Genomic DNA, 18395 nt, shown 5'->3' with positions numbered 1-18395 from the left:
CAAGCTTGAGCCTACTCGCTGGGAGAGAGACGCTTTGCAGTTACCTATTCTACAGCATGTTTCCCGCATCTCCGGGTGGGCGACACTTCAACATTGCTATGAGAAATAAGCTCCGATTGCGGTTTGCCTGAAAAACGCTGTGAAGGTTTAATTCTTACTGAGAAGAAAAATTTAAACCTCAAATAGGTGAGCAGTCCGCGTCGTACGCGATACGCTGAGCATTGCAAGGTTAAATATTAAATGGAATTATCTATAACCTAAGTTCTATTCCAATTTGGCGCTCACCGAGATTATGATCGTGCATGCGCAAATTCACACGTACGCAGTGTGTTTGTGGCACGCAAGCTGGTTACCTGTCATTTGCAATATAATTATTCTGATCGCCGCACACCATCGCTATCACGACAATGCCCGGCGCTTGCTTGTGCAGCGGTCGGAACGACAGTGCACGTACAATGGCCTTTCCCAGTGCACACAACAACAAGGTCGGCCTGTTCTGGACGAGAGAAAGAGCTCCAGAGAGGATGCCGGCCGGAAACATTGCAGCCTCGATGCATCCGCACGAGAACACCCGCTGTCACTATGCGCGCAGGCCTGGCTCCCGCCCCACCGGCTGCCATCGTTCCAGCCTGAATATCGTCGTGGGATGCGATCTCTTCTCTGCAGCTGTAATTGCGCAAATGGCTAGCATCTGCTCAACGCTCGTTGCTGCGTTATGTATGGTGTCCTAAGCCTGTACTAGCTGACGCAAGCACGCAGGCTGTGAAGTCCAAGTTGCTGCGGTTTTCGCGGTCAGTATCCTGTTCTTTCACATAACGCAGAGCGCAGGAGGCGGACAGGTATACGCGGGATATACACAACCCGGTTGTGTATATACACAGGTATACACAACCGCTGTGTTGAGGCGCCACCGTTGCCCTTTTCAGTAGAATCTATGACGAGCCAACAATGTTCAAAAGTAGACATTTGCGCGCATGAGAAGAGAAAAAAAAGTCTAGTATGCAAGTGCAAATAAACGAAAGCAATGACTCCAACCTCCTACATGCACCACACGTTTAGCCCTTTTGAAATGCACGCAGTTAGTTGGGAGTGCGCGCCTGGGCCGTGTCTTACATACTCTCATCCTCCTCGTTTCTGGCCCTTTTGCAGCGTGTCTTTGCACGCGCTGAGCAAAGACAGGCACTTTTCCTTTCCTCTTCCGTCGTCACGCACGCGAACAGAAGAACCGAGGCCGCCGGGATAACGGCGTGGGTGTATATACTACAGGAAAAGCAACACGTTTTTACCCGATTCTTGCAGCCCGAGCTCAGCTGCTGAAGTTAAAGCCAACTTATTCCCTAACATGCATATTGCAGTGAAGTCAGCCAGTGCGCAAAACTCCAGGCATCTCTCAGAAATTGCCTTGCACTTTTTCCACACATCGACGTGTAAAATGAGCTGGTGATTTTAAACTTCTTTTGATGGTTGTTATCAACGGCATGGTTCAATCTGCGGATAAGTTAGGAAACTACAAATGCGGCCAACATAAGGAAAATGCCTAGGCGTTTCAGTTTTTCTCACTTGTTCTGTACAGCAGATATGAAGATATCTGGGTTCATAAGTGACCGCACCAGCGGGATGTGATTAGATATGTAAAAAGCGCTTCGAAATTTTCGGTAGGTAAGACGTGACAAGAGTTTGATCGCCGAGCCTGCTCCTTAACACAGTGGTCTGGACTGTACGTCTTGGAAGATGAGAAACCAGGAAACAGGCGCATAGGAGGCGTGCTATTCCATTCATTGCATCTGGCCCTACCCATGCTAACGCCGTCCCGTTCCAAGGCTGTTGGGCATTTCAAATGAACGCTGTCATGTTGAACACTTACGAAATGCACAGACAGGCAGGTCTAGCGCATAGCCAAAAGCGCTGCACACGAGGATCGGCTGGGTTTTCGATACGCAAAAAAAGTCCTAAAGAAGAAAAAAAGAAGCACCTAAGGTTGGCACCAGTTTCTTGGTGCAACCGGCCACTTCTGGACTCTTCATGATAGTAGTGACCACAAAAAAAAAACGAGTTTCAAGTTCACAACAACCAAGTGCGCCAATAATCAAGTTTATTCGCTGGGAAAAGAAAAGCCAGAAAAATCCTGAAGCGCGAAAGTCTTCGTGGAATGACCGAATTTCTACTCGAGTTTGAAATAAAGAAATGGTTTGGTTTATGGTTTAGGGGGGGGGGGGGGGGGTAAACGTCCCAAAGCGACTCAGGCTATGAGGGACGCCGTAGTAAAGGGCTCCGGAATTTTCGACCGCCTGGGGACGTGCACTGACATCGCACAGTATGAAATAAAGAAATAGCGCCTCACATCTGTCCCCTGAATTCAAAATATAAAGTCCGATAACGTAGGGTCATAGGCGTTCAGCGCTTCAGTATTTCATTTCATAAGAGGCTGCAATGCTGCACAGGGTGGCAATGTGATATTTACGTCTCAGCTGAACGAACGGGCGGTTCGGGCGAGTTCTTTGTGCACTTTGGAACAGGTGAGGACAAAGCACTGAAGAACGAAGACGGCAGTGCCCTGTGCGAACACGTATTCCCTTTGCGTAGTTATTCTCTTGCGCTGCTTCAACTGGAAAGGAACACGACGACACATCTAATGAAGGGAAGACGAGTGAACGGCGTGAGTGAGCCGAGCCCTCAAAGTTCCGGTCAAAGCGGACAACTGCGTCTCAGTGCCTCACAGTTATTCGGTTAAGTCGTCGACAGAGGAGATGTCAGAAGGCGTACCTAGCTTCTACCAGCGTGCATTTGCAACCCTGCTGCAGCAGGCATAAGAAAGGCGAGATCTCACAATTTGTATAACCACGCATAGAAATTATATGCCGTTCTCAGTATTTGAAAACCAATATTAACACGGTATATTAAAGGCGCTTGCATGACTTAAACATTACGGCCAGAACCACCGGAAAAACTCCCGCTGTCTAACTCGTCGCCAATAGAGCTAACAAGTTTTAGCCTTAAGGCCAGTGTGCCACGTTTGACACTGAGGTAATTTCTGGTTTGCTGGGGCATTCATGTCCATCTGGTTTTCTTCTTTTCTTCGTGTGCCTCTAAAGCGGTGGCCTGGTGGTTTCATCATCTTCCTCGCATGCGGGAAGCAGAGCTCAAACCCCAGTGCAGCCGCGTACCCGCCAGTGTTGCAATTGGTTCATGCTTTATATCAGCCTGGTGCTCGGCTTTTCTCGGGTGAAATGCTTGGGAAAAGGGCGTTGGCCAAACACTGCTTTCCAGGGTCGGTGACTCGTTTCGCCTTCAAACACCTGAACTCTCCCTGCGCGGTAAAGCCCACCTATGGTCATTTTTTTACCGTTTAGCGGTGGCCGAGTGAACTGAGCATCTGCTTCGCATGCTGGGTTCGATCCGCAGTGCCGCCGCATGCCCACATGTTTTTCGATAGGTGCAAGAATTTTCCCGGCCAGCCTGGCACTTCGCTTTTCTGAAATGGTATGCTCGGAAATGGGGCCTTTGGCCAACCCGTCCCGTCTACGCATCTTTGGTCCCGAAGGATCTAAATCTGCCTCGTGTGGTAAAGACCGATGATGCTTAGAGCGTTCACATGGTTCTCGCGAGTTGCGGCTAAGGTGGATAAGACTGCCTAAATAGGACACTGACACCTAGCGGGGATTCCTACTCTGCCAGCAGGAACAGAAAACGCATATTATTATTATATCAATATGCACAAATCAGGCAACAAAATACAGCTCACTTCAAACCAGCAGCCCTCGAAGTAAAATTATCCACTGAAAGTTCACTACTGGAACGCGAAAATACTGACGAACAGTGCGTTCTAAGTGGCATCGTACAAAGAATCGCGTTCAAACCGTGCCGCGCCCCGAACTTTCGTATTTATACCCATGACGACTGCTGCTTCAGACATGTGGGAAGGCTGGTACGCCGTGCATTGTGACAGCTGCGCTCGACCGATCACAAAGCCGCATTATATCCATGAATAGTGTTGTTTGAAAGCAGACGACCATACGCCCCATTTTCAAAGAAAGAATTTGTGCGCAAAGGTTGGGTGTTTTATTCTGTTCCTTGTTGTGTGAAACGCTGTATTCTGTTATTGCGCGAACGTGCACACTCATCTTCGAGCCTGCGCACCGGATACGTATCCGGCGGTTATGTTTGCGAAGACAAAAACGCACTCGGAACACGACTGCGCGCTGCACAAACAAGTTCCAGCACCCGTTAGGAAACGAGAAGAAAGGTGAGCGCTCTTGCCTGCTTCGCCGTTTGAATGCGGTGATCAGCTGGTGGCAAGCGTTTGGTCGCTGCGATTGCACTGCATCAACTTATATGAGTACTCGGAATTTCGTTTGAAGTTATGTTAGTGGTCGGATGATCGCCGCAGCTGATGTCGAGACTTGATTACCAGAAATAATAATAATAGAGTTGAACGTACTTTGTTTCGCTTAGAACCTCTCGTTCGTTCAGTTTAGAGTTGTGCGCGATGATGAATAAGTATCAGAGCGGTAAAGTGCATTTCTCCTTGCCGTCACACGGGTCAGAAAAGCTTTCGAACCGAGCCAAGTAAAGTAGGTGCACTGACTTTCAGCGTTGAAGAGGATGACGCCGAGGGACAGGGCCAGCAGCACGAGCCGATGCCTCAGTCCGTGCGGTCTCCAGCCGAAGGCGGCGTCGAAGCCCTCCTTGAAGTTATGCATCCTGAGGTCCTTGAGCATTTCCCTTAGACGGGACGTCGAAGAGGTCGTGCCCGCGTTGAACACCACCACCATGAGTATGTTGAAGAGCACTATGCCCACGGACACGCAGTACACGGGCAGGTAGCCGCCGGCACTGAACAGTTCGCCCGAGATCAGCTGGCCCAGTTGGACGCCGACGAGCAGCGCGCTCATGACGAAGAGGAACTTGACGGCGCGCATGTCCTCGCGCGAAGAGCGCGACGCGTTGCTCTCCACGATGGCCGTCATGCAGACCAGGCCGCCCGTCACGCCGCAGACGAGGCCCAGGACGACGTTCACGTACATGGGCGCCGAGAAGACGAGCACCGTCACTACGGTCCCAGCGTCCAGGACAAAGGCGCCGCACAGGTTCAGCAGCAGCGGGATGCGGTTGCCGTGCTTGTCGCACCACGAGCTCAGGAAGACGGACATAACAGCGGCGGGCACAAACTCGGACAGCACCAGCAGCAGGTTGTGGATGTTGGCGTTGCGGGTGACAGCGTCACGGACGGTGGCGTTCTGCTGGCTCAGCGTGGCGCACACGTCCTCGGGGTACGCCGACAGGCACGACTTGGCGATGAACAGCTGCTGGGTAACCACGAAGCGCATGGCGAACGTGATGGTGTAGAGGAACAGGACGGACTCGAGGCCCAGGCCGCGGAAGAACGGGATCCATCGCTCGCGCCAGGTAAGGTGGCACTCGGGCGAGCCCTCGTCCGCCGGCGCCAGCACCACCGAGGAAGAGCAGGCAACGCTTTCCTCCAGGACTGGTCCCAGGTGGACGGGGTTCTTGCTGGGAGAAGACGGCGAGGCCATCATCTATGTCTCGTGCAGCGCGGCGCACACGGGAACATAGTCGTCCCCCACGCGCTAGGAGCACGACGCGACGCGGGAGCCGACTTGGCTTCGCGCTCGGCGCAAGCAGCAACACGCCGAAGGATGCCGTACGCGGAGTGCTAGCGGGAACGCCGTTGCCTCACCCCAACGAACAGCTGGCGATGACGACAGAGCCCACTGCGCCGGCCGCGCCGCCAGTCTCGTACGCGGTACGCGCACGCACCGACCACGCCGAAAGCGAGAGAGGGGGCGACGGCCTCTATCGGCGGCTCTCGCTCACCGACCGAGGGTGGTGCCGGCGATAAAGCTGCCGTCTTTTGTCACCCAGCGCAGACGTTACTTGTTTCGGCCCGCCGCTCGAAGGCGGAAAACCCCGTCGACGAGCTTGGAAAGGACGGCCGCGATGTCCCTTTCCGACCGCGAATATCGCGAGCCGCGTTTGTGGGGCGCGTGTTCGAAACGGACCGGTCTGGCGAGAGAGTTTCAGCGGAACGGTGCCCCTCTTTGCTCGCTTCACTCGGACGCCTTCCGTGCTTATGCCGCGCTGGCCGAGGCGGAGGGAGAAGCAGTGAACGACGCCGATGCAGACGCGAATTTTTATGAAAGGAAACATTCGTATTATATACCGAGTGTTTCACCAGACGTTCTAGAATTTTCAAAAATAGGCTTTCGTAAGTTAAAAAGGCGTTTTTTTTTCGGCGTAGCATTGTCAGCGGTGTAGCGCATTAGAATACTGCTAAGACGTACTAACACTAGGCTAGTTAACTTGCAATGAACTGTTAACTTTCTATTACTGTTAGCTTCCTTATTTATTTACAGGCATGTAACCCAGGGCAAGTAATATCCACATCAGTGTGTATAATTTCGAAAGCGCTGTGTCCCTTGGTGCTGTGCCCCAAAAAAATTTGGCTCTTTCGACGAGTTACGAACAGGGGCGATGGAAAGAAACGCGAACCGAGCGAAGCCCAGGCCCACCGCTGTTCGCATGTCTCTTGATGACGCTTTTACTTCGGTGGTAGCAGAAATATGCTAGAGTCGTCCGTGATGCATTCTATGACCACTCTAACGTTTTTCTTATCACTCGGGTAAAAGCGCGATGACCAGAAATTCGAACAGCAGGGCGCCTAGGCGCCGCGTCGGTCGCGTTTTTTTCCATCGCGACAGTACATTGTATAGGGGTTCTTTTGCCTGACAGCTTCTCGAAAAGACACGTATTTTGGAGTGGTGTTGGCAAAATGTGCTGGGTCACAGCGCCGAGGGTAATTCTGTTTTGGAAATCATAAGAAATGATATGCATATTACTTACGGTGAGCTACACGCCTGCCAGTAAAGAAGAAGACTAACAGTAATAGTAAACGGTTAACTACTCAGTGCTAATTAATTAGCTTTCTATAGTTAGCATGCCTTAGCGGTACAGTAGAGCCCACTTATAAAGAACGCTCGCTTATTACGAACGAGGGTGGTGCTGCCGTCAAAATATGTATTACGACAATGGCAGTGCGTCTCAGTTACAACGAACGCCTGTGGCAGCATAGCTGCACAACTCTGTTACAGCGAGCGAGGAGGCGCTGTGTACTCGGCCCTGGAGCAGAAAACCACCGCTTCTTGCGGGTGCTGAGAGCGTCACCTGGCCTGCGTGTCAGGCCCTTGCTACGGAATAACCCGGCGTCCCAAACAGGCAAAAGCAATAAACATAAATAGCATGCAGAGGACGGATGGAATGCCAGAAAGACTTTTTACCAGATGCATCCTTCGAAAATGCATGGCTTGAACGGCGACGCCTACCGCTGGTGTAAAGTTTGGCAAATGTCGCTTTAGCGGGTTTCTGCGTGCACGGCCATGAACGTCAGTGACCGGCGGTCAGGAAAACTCGCAAGGAGCAGTGCTTTGGAAGCAACGTTCTCGTCTGCTACATGCGCGGCACAAAGGCCTGAATGAAGCGCGACTTTTTTTTTATTCACATTAACAATAAAGGAGAGGTTGGTGATGCATAGCGGCTCCGGCTACTCCTTTTCACCAATTCATAGCGACCACATGGTCCGACGATGTACAGTTGAACATAACATAACAAAAACAGTATACAACGTATAAAACAAAGTGAAAGCGTCAGAAGTAACATTAATGAGCAAATATAAACTTTGGGAATGTTAGCAGAACTGTACACAATACAATATGCATACGAGAGATGAATAAACAAGGACAGAAGAACAAAAATAAGGAAACAGGACGACCTTGATGCGCGACCTTTTTTTGATTCGATGGCTGTGCCTCTAGGCATAAGTTCAGAGGGGGCACGGGGATGACAGCTGACTTAGTCGCCGAGCAGCGAATGGACCATTTCGGAAAGTTGCGCGCGTCCCCCTACGCGACCGGCCGCAAAGCAGGCTGGCAATTGTGAGCTAGGCTGGCGACGTTGCCGGGCAGGACCCGCAGCAGGAGTGGTACGCCATGGACGGCGCGCAACAGTAGGTAAAAAAAAAGTTTTTTGGAGTGCTAGTAGTAATACTTTTGTTGCATGTTTGTGCCGCGCATATCATCTTTACATTGCCGTACAACTTTTTGGGGGATATGCAGCCGATGCTAAAAGCGCGGAACGAGTATTTTTGCACGTGAGCGCACGAGAAGCGCGCACATGTGCCAGCGTCTCGCGCTCGCAGCTTGCTTTGCAGAGCAACACCGGACGGACGGACGGAGGCTCTTAGCAAGATGCCAATCAGGTTACCGGTGCCAGCCTTGTGGGTTGAGCATGTGCCAGTTGGGCACAAGTTCGGCTCCTGTGAGCTTAGTTTAGAAGACTCATGGGCCCTTGAGCAAGCGACTAGGATGCAGAGCGGCTCCACAACATGGAGCTTGAGAGATCCAAGCGCCTGACTGCTTCACACTTCGGAGATGTGGTGTCACGGCGGAAGCCAGCTGGCGAGAAGCTTTTCAAGAGGCTGTTCGGGTCTAGCCAGATGCAGACGAAATACATAGGTGATGGTTTAAGGGATGAAGACGCAGCCGTGCAGCGTTACATAGAGAAGAGAAAGGTGCCAGTTAGGATTTACGGTTGGGGGTTGTGTGTCAACCCTGGTGTCCCTGATCTTGGTGCAACGCGTGACCGTGTTGCCGAGGAGGGAGGAGATTTTGGTCTCCTTGAAATTAAGACCCTCTCAGCTGCCAAGGAACGGGGTGATGTATTAGAAAATGCTGTGAATACGGCAGAATTGAAAAGATTTTAATAATGCTATCTGCTGCTATTCATGCATTAATCTTGTCACAAGTCCCACTCGCATTACTACTCATAGTGCGACGTTAGTGGATGTATGCACCACAAACGATCCTGATAATTCATTTGCCGGCCTTCTAACCGCGGATGTTAGTGATCACCTTCCTTTGTTTTCTTTTCTTCCTTCTGTTGGGCATAACCGCCACAATAATCCTGTGGCTATATCCTATCGAGAAATTAACATGAAGTCTTTAGATTTCCTTCGGTCTCTCCTAATCGAGAATCTGTTATTAATGAAGCAGACGCCAACAAGGCTTACACCTTATTTGCAAGCAAATTAAAAAAACTGCTGTGGCAGATCCTTTCAGCGAGTTTGGAAGGCACACAGCAAGATAAGGAAACCTTGAGTTACGAAAGTCCTCTGCAAAAAAAAAAATAGAGAAGAAGAACAAAATGTTCCACCCATTTCCATACAGCCGTGACCATGAAAACCTTCTTGAATTCAAGAAATTTCGAAATCAACTTAATGGTGAACTGAAGAAAGCAAAGGTAGAATGCTACGAAAAATTGTTTGCTGGTATTCGCAATGACCCCAGAAAAATTTCGCATGAAGTTAACACTCTTAGACATAAGCCTACTCGCAATCCTAATACCACTATTCCCCCGCTAATACAAGCATGCCACAATCTTTTACAGCAGCAGAACTAAATAGGAATTTCATAAGTTCTGGAACGTATACCCCATCAGAATATCATGTGCCAGACAGTGTGCGACGGCTGGAAAAACCAAGCATCTCGAAGTCGACAGTCATGGCTCTGGTGACAGAAATAGAAAACATAATTAAAAATCTGAAGGACAAAACTGCGGCTGGCTTTGATGATATTAAGGCACATCCCTTGAAGCATATGGCTGACATTGTGAGCCGACCTTTAATCTACATTATTAACCGCATGTTGGAAACTAGTATATTTCCCGATGAGCTTAAGATTGCCCGTGTGTGCCCTTGTAGCAAAGGATGCGGTGAGGCCGCTATAAATAACTACAGGCCAAATTTCTATTCTGCCAGTTGCGTCCAATGTCTTTCAGATTGTTATAAGCAAGCGTCTAGAAAGTTTCATTGAGAAGTGTAACATTATATCTGCTAATCAATATGGTTTCCACAAAAAACATGTACCGAGGAAGCTTTACTAAATACCAAACTTGAAATACTCCACAATATTGAAAATAAGTTTTTCACACTTGGGCTATTTCTTGACCTACGTAAAGCTTTTGATTCCGTTAACCATGAAATATTATTAACCAAACTTAGTAATTACGACATACGTGGTCGTGCACTAGATTTGATGCGGAATTATCTTACTAATGGGCACCAGTATGTAAAGTTCAGCAATGATGTATCGCCCAAACTAAATGTAATCAATGGTGTCCCGCAAGGGTGTATACTAGGCTCAATTTTATTTAATTCCTATATAAATAACTTGTCTGCTATACCTGATTCCCCTCGTCTGATTATGTACGCAGATGATGTTAATGTATTTTTTGCGTTTACTTCACTTCCAAATCTAGAATTTACAGTTAATGAATATTTGAACAAACTTTCAGCATGGTTGCATACAAATAGGCTGCAACTAAATATAAATAAAACCAAAGATATAAATTTTGTTCCAGTTAATATACCTGCTGAAACAATCACTAACTACTATATTATTTAATATTATTAAAATAGAACAAATAGCGAGGCAGAAATTTGTGGGCGTGTGGTTTGAGACCGATCCATATTGGAACACACGTGTAGACAAGCAAAGTGCAGAATTAAGTAAGGTTGTTGGGTGCCTGTGTAGGTTAGCTAACTATGGTTGAAGAAAACATTGTACTATACTTTATTTTATTCCCGACAATCATATTGCAGCCTAGTATGGGGTACTACGAGTAAAAACAATATGCCCGGTTAACCATATTACAGAACAAAATTTTAAGAATGTTGGAAAGGTACAAAGGTAGACCGCAAGATTTATCAACTGAACCCCTCTTCTTAAAACATGAAATCCTGAAACCTAATCAGACATACTATTACAAGCTTGCACAATTCATAAAAAATAAGCCGTATGATAACGTCGGGCCTAAGACACGAAGTCAATACTGCTTACGAAAAGAAACACTTAGAACACCACGCATACGTACAAACTATGGCAGGTAACACTTAAACTACCAAGTCCCCCTATTTTTAAATAACCTAGGGTACGGTATTGATTTGTGGGCACGTATTCCAAAGATGTCACTAAGAAGATTCCTGCTTGAAAGTGAAAAAATAAATGCTTAACATTATAATTTATCCTTATGCTGCTTCGTTAAAATACAATTTAACTTTGTGTTTAAGCGTTCGCTACGTATATTTCACGTATTTTATATGCTTGTTAGTGTTTTTAGTTTTATTTTCTGTTCATTTTCAACGTTTTCTGTCTGTACACGATGTATGGTATATGCTTGCAAGTTTTGTTTGAAATTACACCTTGTCCGCCGTTACTGCTCGATAGGGCAGGGCCCTTGTCAGGCTACGCCTTTAGCTCCTGCTTTTGCGCGTTTGTTACCTCTCTAACAAAGCAATGAATAAACTTTAAACTTCAAACTACCTGAAGAATGGAGTTCTTAAACCAACGCACAAGTACTTTTACTAGGTCCAGGGGTAAATGGCTTTGATTGGACTCTCCTGGTGTGATTTTGTGGTTGATAATGGCACAGACTGCACATTTCAGAGGATCACTTTTGACAGCTCGCTTTGGATTTTCAAAATGCTGCCACGTCTTCTGGAATGTCACAAGAACTACCAAGAGCATTGTGCTTGTGTGTGAATTTCAATGAGTTATTTCAGTTACATTGGCCTGCAGGACAAAGATGCTTGGACTCATACCATGCTTTGGCATGTGTTCATACTTACATATATTTGGTTTGTAAATATTTTCACGAAGTGGTGGCTGCAGTCTGGAGAGAAGAAATGCTGCGAAAATGGCGTCTAAACAAAACTATTTATTTGGGCTCACTTGCGCCCACAATGGCCTGAATCACTCGGCGGCGGCGAAGCGACAAGCGTGCTCGGCGGTCGTCGAACAGAATGCCCGCCGCCGTCGGCCGTGCTCAATTTAAAGCTGATTGCGAACTTTCGAGATAAAGCATGCAAACTTACTAGAACATTCTGGAACAATGGAGAATCAGCTCTGCCTTGATGCGATCAATCGAGATAAATCTGGTCGCGTATTGCGTCGCAAACAAAGCGATCAAGCGGCGTGGCGGCAGATTTGAAGAAGGAACAAAACACTGCAAATATTCGTGGCAATATCTTGTATTGCATTAGTCTCCATGAAAAAAAATGAAGAAAGCGTTTTTCTGTCTAATACCATTATGGTCACTTGCATGTGTTGCCACCACCTATTTAAATATGTGTGCAACTAATCGGTGCGTAAAAAAGTAAATGTCAAGCACCACACGCCTTTCTGCCCTGTCATCGAACACATACACAATGCACTCCTAGTCCCAGGAACCTGGGCAGCTACGTACTTCAACATTTCCTATACTTGACGATGGTACTGAATTCACACTGGTCTCTGTAAAGAAACCGCATTGAAAGTTGCAAGCAAAGTCTTTGAAACGTGACAAGTGTGTTCTCCGTAGTGTGGGAACTCTTGCACTCAATACGTGGAGTGAACCAACGAAGACTTATGCTTTGCAGTAAATCAATGTGCCGCCATAGAGGGCGCCCATGGTGCACATTCAGCATGCTTTGATCACTGCTCTGAGGGGTTAATGCATAAGTTTCGAGCAACACTGGGCTCGCTCTCCTTTGACGACCAAGCTCAAACCTGCCGCATCTCTAGTATTGCAGCTGATATTGAGTGCGATAGCATTGATTCATTGTTCGTATTGTTCCCGTCTCTGACAACCGATTCATGGAGCCTGTCAGCATTAGTGCCGAAGGTATTGCATCACCGATTAAAAACCTAAGTTATCCTCATCTGCCGCAGTGGACGACACAAACTCCAAGATTCTTAAAAACGCCATTTCAATTTCCAGCCAGATTTTGTGTCATATATTTCAGCAATCTTTATCATCCGGAGAAATGCCTACTGACTGGAAAATTGCCAAGGTCATCCATGTCTTCAAAACCGGTATCAAAAGCTTACCTGATAACTATCGCCCTATCTCGTTAACAAGCATATGCTGTAAATTACTTGACCATATTATCGCTCCCCACATTTACAACCATCTAGAACGTAATCACTTTTTCTTTTCTAATCAGCACGGTTTTATAAAAGGCTACTCGTGTGATACCCAGTTATTTGAATTTAATACTGACTTGTATTTTAACATGGACGATAACTAGCAAACAGATTGCATTTGTTTAGGATTTATCAAAAGCATTTGACACAGTTGCACACGGCCGGCTGTTTACTAAATTATCTGCCGTTTCTCTTGATTCTCTTACATTGCCTTGGCTTCGTAACTTTCTCTCATTTCGTCAATAATTCACTGTTTTCAATGGATCTTCCTCACCGCTATGTGATGTAACCTCTGGCGTACCACAGGGAAACGTACTTGGACCCTTGCTTTTCCTAATTTACATTAATGACCTTCTTAATAACATTTAATCCCGTTTACGACATTTCGCAGATGACTGTTTAGTTTATCGCATGATCACTTCAGAGACTGACCGCCTGACTCTTCAAAATGATCTTAACATTATTGTTGATTGGTTTAAAAACTGGCACATGACCCTAAACCTTACTAAATGTAAATCTATGACATTTAGCAGAAAACATGATGTGTCTAACTTCAACTGCTCTATTAACAACACCTTCCTATCCCAAGTTATGTCTTACAAATATCTCGGAAATCAGCTCACTCCAGATCTTTCATGGTCTTGTAACATTTCAGTCGTCTGCAACAAAGCGTCGAGGACACTGGGTTTCATACGCCGCAACCCGCGCAACTCTCCTAGCTCCGTTCGTAAGCTCACATACCTAACTTTTGTACTACCACAGTTGAAATTTATCTAATCTATATGGTCGCCCGATCAAAAATATCTCATTAAAATGGTTGAGACTTTTCAAAACAGAGTTGCCCGGTACAATGTTAGCAATTATAGTCCCCTCGCCAGTGTCTCCCAGCTTAAAATCCTTAATGATTTGCAGATACTCGAAATTCGTCGTTAACTTTCGCTTTCTGTTCATTTCATAAATATGTTTACACCCGCCCCTCGTTTCTGCCTCTGGAATCATCTTTCCGCTCCTCAGCGCGCTTGAATAATCATTTCAGTTTCAATGGTGTATATGACAAAACTCAATCATTTAATTCGTCTGCATTACCTAAAGCAATCAGGATCTGGAATGATCTTCCTGACAACATAATCTCCTGTCCTGATCCAATAGAGTTTAAAACGACCCTATATATGCATCTATCACTTTAGTACTGTTTCAAATGCTTTTCTACAGTTTCAGTTGCTTTTATATTGTTCTCTGATGCACCACTCTTTTTGTTTGCACCTGACTACTACCTCTTAGCATATTTGCGTTCCACAGTTTTTTGTATTTGCTGTTGTTTTGTTCAGATGTTATTTTTGCGCCGTTTTAAATAATCTGTGTTCGCGGTTTTTTTTTTTGCCTTGTACCGCGTCCATGTACCGTTATTGTTGTTTATAATTTCTTTATATTCCTTTTCCTTGATGCCCCCCTCACTCAATGCTCTTCGGGGCCTGTGAGGTATCAATAATAATAATAATAATAATAATAATAATAATAATAATAATAATAATAATAATAATAATAATAATAATAATAATAATAATAATAAGTTCTTTCTCAAGGGTTCCATGCAGGACATTACATGAAATTTGGTAATAAAGCTCTCAAATTTCATTGGCATGAAACACTCGCATATATATGCAAGTTTTTTGCATACGAGTACAGTACACACATATACCAATATACAAGACATATACATATCACAATTTTTTTTTTTTTAAATATGAGCCCGCCACTTAAAACATGCAAAAATGACGAAGCGAAATTCACTCCAAAAAGTTAGGAAAGACAATCTGTGGTAGAAAAGACAATGGCTGCAAACACCAACTTTCCATCTTGTCTCTCTAGCTCAGCAATGAGACTGGTGATCTGGTTTCAAGTCATGACTCAGATATAGTACTTCTAAACTCTATGCTCAAATCATTTGCACAACACCGACACAAAATATGGCACTGCAGCCCTATATAGCCTGTACAGTGACTTCAGACTTGATTCAGCAGAGCAAAAAATGCTGCTCCAGTCTGCTGTGCATGAAGTAGTGTACTTTAACGAAACTTCAAGGCCTTGTTCTGCAGCAGAGATTCTCCAACTGCGTTCTGTGGAACTCTCGGGTTTTTTGGAACACTTCCTAGAATCCCCAAGCACCTATGTTCATGCATGTCTTCACGCACTTTAGCCAGTTATTTTGGGACTAGTGCTGTAGCTGCTTACTGATATCTCACTATACAGCCAGTCATAACTGAATTTAAGTATTTGTTCAGGTGCTGTGCAGCTTGCGTACCCGTTTTACATATGTCGGCCAGCACCTTTTCAAGTCTCGGCCGCAGCGGTCGAATTTCCATGGAGGCAAAGTTCTAGAGGCCCGCGTACTGTGCGATATCAGTGCTCGTTATAGAAGCCGACTGCATTTTAGCCTAATAAAGTTCTTCTTTCTTCAGTTTAGAAGCCTAAAAAGTTTGAGCACCCCTTCATTACAGTAGACCCTGCATAACGTACAAAACATTAAAAACACCACCATCGCTCATCGGTTTAGAATAGGCTCATGCATGAAATTATTGAGATAACAACAAATTTTCTATATCTTGTTCAGCTTCTATGCGATAACATTAGAAAAGACACCACGGAGTATCCTTGATGACACGTTCAACATGGATCCGCAAACTGGCTATTTGCCGTGTTGCTAACTCATCTGCCAGTGACAACTGCGTGCGGCCATTCAACATGGGTGGCATGTTTAATTTGACATCAAGCTGACGGAGGTCATCTTCAATAAGGAATCCTCTATCCGCCATTACACTGTCCCCTTCCTCGAGGAACTCATACAGGCCAGTGTGTCTTGTGATTTCTCGATCAGAAAGCCTTCCAGGAGCAAGATTAGACACGAAAGAAACGAAGCCGTTTGGAGTGATGCCAATGAGCCCTTTTGCGGTGTTATGTCCTTTATACGAGCTTGAAGTGTCGCTTTGTGTACTGTAGTAAGACGGGTTCTTGATAAAAATTTCTGTGTAGTCCAGTACAATGCGTGTAGATGGGTACAGTTCTTTAATATTGTCTGGCATGAACAGGTCCACTGTGTTACGTGACGGCCACATTGGTATGGGGATTAGCATTTCATGCAAAATATTTACCCAAAACGAGTACATAGCACTCACGGTCGACAGAGACACTTTCAGGGATATGCCAAATCCTGCTCTAGTAAGGTAACCCTGAGCCTGCAAAGCACTGCAATGAGCTGTTCTTTCATTGTCAGTACAGGTGGCCGGCCAGCACCCGTTTTCGGTGCCTGGTACATGCCTTCAACATGCTCAACAAACGCATCAAATTTTTCGAAGGAGTTAAACCCCGTATAAAACATGAGTCGTTTCTCACCTGAAACAAAATCGTGAATTTTAGAGACAGGAGCTTTTAGTTTTAGTTTCTCTTTGAGCGCCTCAACTTTCACATCGTGCAACTAAGACTTCAGATCCTCAACCTCTTTCTGGAGCACAGATTTGTCTTTTCGGAGCACGCTATTTTCATGCTCGAGTTTTTCAGGGTTCGAGAAGGTGGTGGACCTTTCTCAGTGTGGCAGCAGGTGCTGCGTCTGGAGGCCCCATGGAGTACGAGTGGTCGCCACCTAAAAAAAATGAGCTGCTTGTTGATTTGAGAACAGTTAGGTTCTGCTTTAATGCAGATTTTAGGTTTTGAAATAGTCACTTCAGCTCATAATGGCTGTTCTGAACTTTAGCTCTCGGCTTACATTGATATACAGACAACAAAGTACCAGGATGACAAAGCCATAGAGCACAACTCTCTTTCACTCCACTGATCCACCTGTGCAGGCAATTTACCAACCAGCAAGCCCAGATCAATATTATCCAGTTATACTTCTAAACCTGATGAGCTGTTTGTTTCTCCTCCTGAGCATGCAGTTCGACGACGTTGCAGCTTGTGCTACCAGCGTACTGGTGTGGAATCTCCAATCATGCTGCATGACCGTATCCGTAGTGAACTAAAATCTATAAATACTAGGTTTCATGCACCTGGCATGTCCGCCAAATTTCCACTACATTTGGAGAGCCTGATTTTTGTGTCATTTCTCCAAGCTGGGGTAAAGGAAATAATGTCAAAGTGAAAGAGATGTAATAGGTAAGTTTCACAATGCGTGCACTGGTGGAAGAGGTACCGCGTTTATCAGAAAACTCGCTGAAGTAATAACACATGCACAGTAAAAATTAGTGATGATATTTATGTCACAGAACACATGAGGTTCTGCCACTCCTAACATGCAGATATCTCATGGTTAGCTGCAAAAGCTCGCGAAAAACTGGCTTCGCAGGAAAAAGTTTTGTCACTTTTAACTGGATGAAGAAGCCGCTCGCAATTAATATACCGGTTGCCACAGCACCCGTGAACACCGGTATCAGTGGTCGCGATAGGGATCCGTTAAATGCGAGAAATAATTTTTCGTAGTGGAATGCAGAAAGCGAGAATTTTTAACCATCACTAGCATTCCGTTTCCGTGCGAGGCGAAGCCGGTGCACCGAAGGTCAGCTGGGTGGTCACCTGGGAAACTACGGCGTTTTCTGCGTACAAAACGCTTTTATGAAAACGCGTACACACAAAGCCGAAGTCTCAGAAAAAAGGTGGCGCAGTTAAATTGGCGCTTACGCTGATCGCATTGGAACACGTCAACTACGCAGCCGACCTCCAACTCGTTCAGAAGGAGCACCGGGCTGGCAGAGAAAGTTTGGGAGCTCGTCTTCTTGCGTTTCGAGACTGGGAAAGCTTTGGAAGTTATAATATGCAATAACCGTCTCAATATATATATATATATATATATATATATATATATATATATATATATATATATATATATATATATATATATATATATATATATATATATATATATATATATATATATATATATATATATATATATATATATATATGGGGGGATTGTTGGCAGCCGGTCCATATAACCACGGCGTCCACTTGCGTTTGAAGTGGGCTCCGCATATCCGGTAATGCTTAGAAGGTTTCCACAAAGAGAAGCAACCGGCATTTCCCTGGCGGTTGATTCTTCTCACCCACTCATTTTTTTTTTCATTTGCAGCGAACGCATGAAATGAAACGTTTTTGTCTCTCAGCGTGTTGTCTCAACAAGGCACACACGTCTGACCGCCGCCTCCGCACTTCGACGACATCGCCTGCAGTAGCGGCTGCGGTCACTAAGTGACCCACATGCATGTGACACTTAATATCGCGCACCTGCAACCGCCCACCACGAAAAAATACACGAAATCTCCGACCAAACGAAGCACGCTCAGACAGACACCACAGCTACGCGAACGCAGG

General features: G+C 45.9%; 1 protein-coding gene across 3 annotated transcripts in view; it reads right to left on the bottom strand.

Annotated features, from left to right (window-relative positions):
• Nucleotides 1-5795, bottom strand: part of LOC144111136 (putative peptidoglycan muropeptide transporter SLC46) — a 94465-nt gene extending 88670 nt beyond the window's left edge. The window contains exon 1 of one of the 3 annotated variants that reach the window (XM_077644289.1): nt 4586-5795. In XM_077644289.1, coding sequence (XP_077500415.1) covers nt 4586-5537 — 952 coding nt within the window. In that variant the 5' untranslated portion in view covers nt 5538-5795. The remainder of the gene's footprint in view (nt 1-4585) is intronic. The other 2 variants (XM_077644291.1, XM_077644290.1) reach the window with 2 other exon arrangements.
• Nucleotides 5796-18395: the final 12600 nt, after the last annotated feature.

Source organism: Amblyomma americanum, chromosome 11, assembly GCF_052857255.1.
Source record: "Amblyomma americanum isolate KBUSLIRL-KWMA chromosome 11, ASM5285725v1, whole genome shotgun sequence".
Taxonomy (NCBI): domain Eukaryota; kingdom Metazoa; phylum Arthropoda; class Arachnida; order Ixodida; family Ixodidae; genus Amblyomma; species Amblyomma americanum.
The sequence above is the reverse complement of the archived record's forward strand: the minus strand, read 5'-3'. Positions and strand labels throughout refer to the sequence as shown.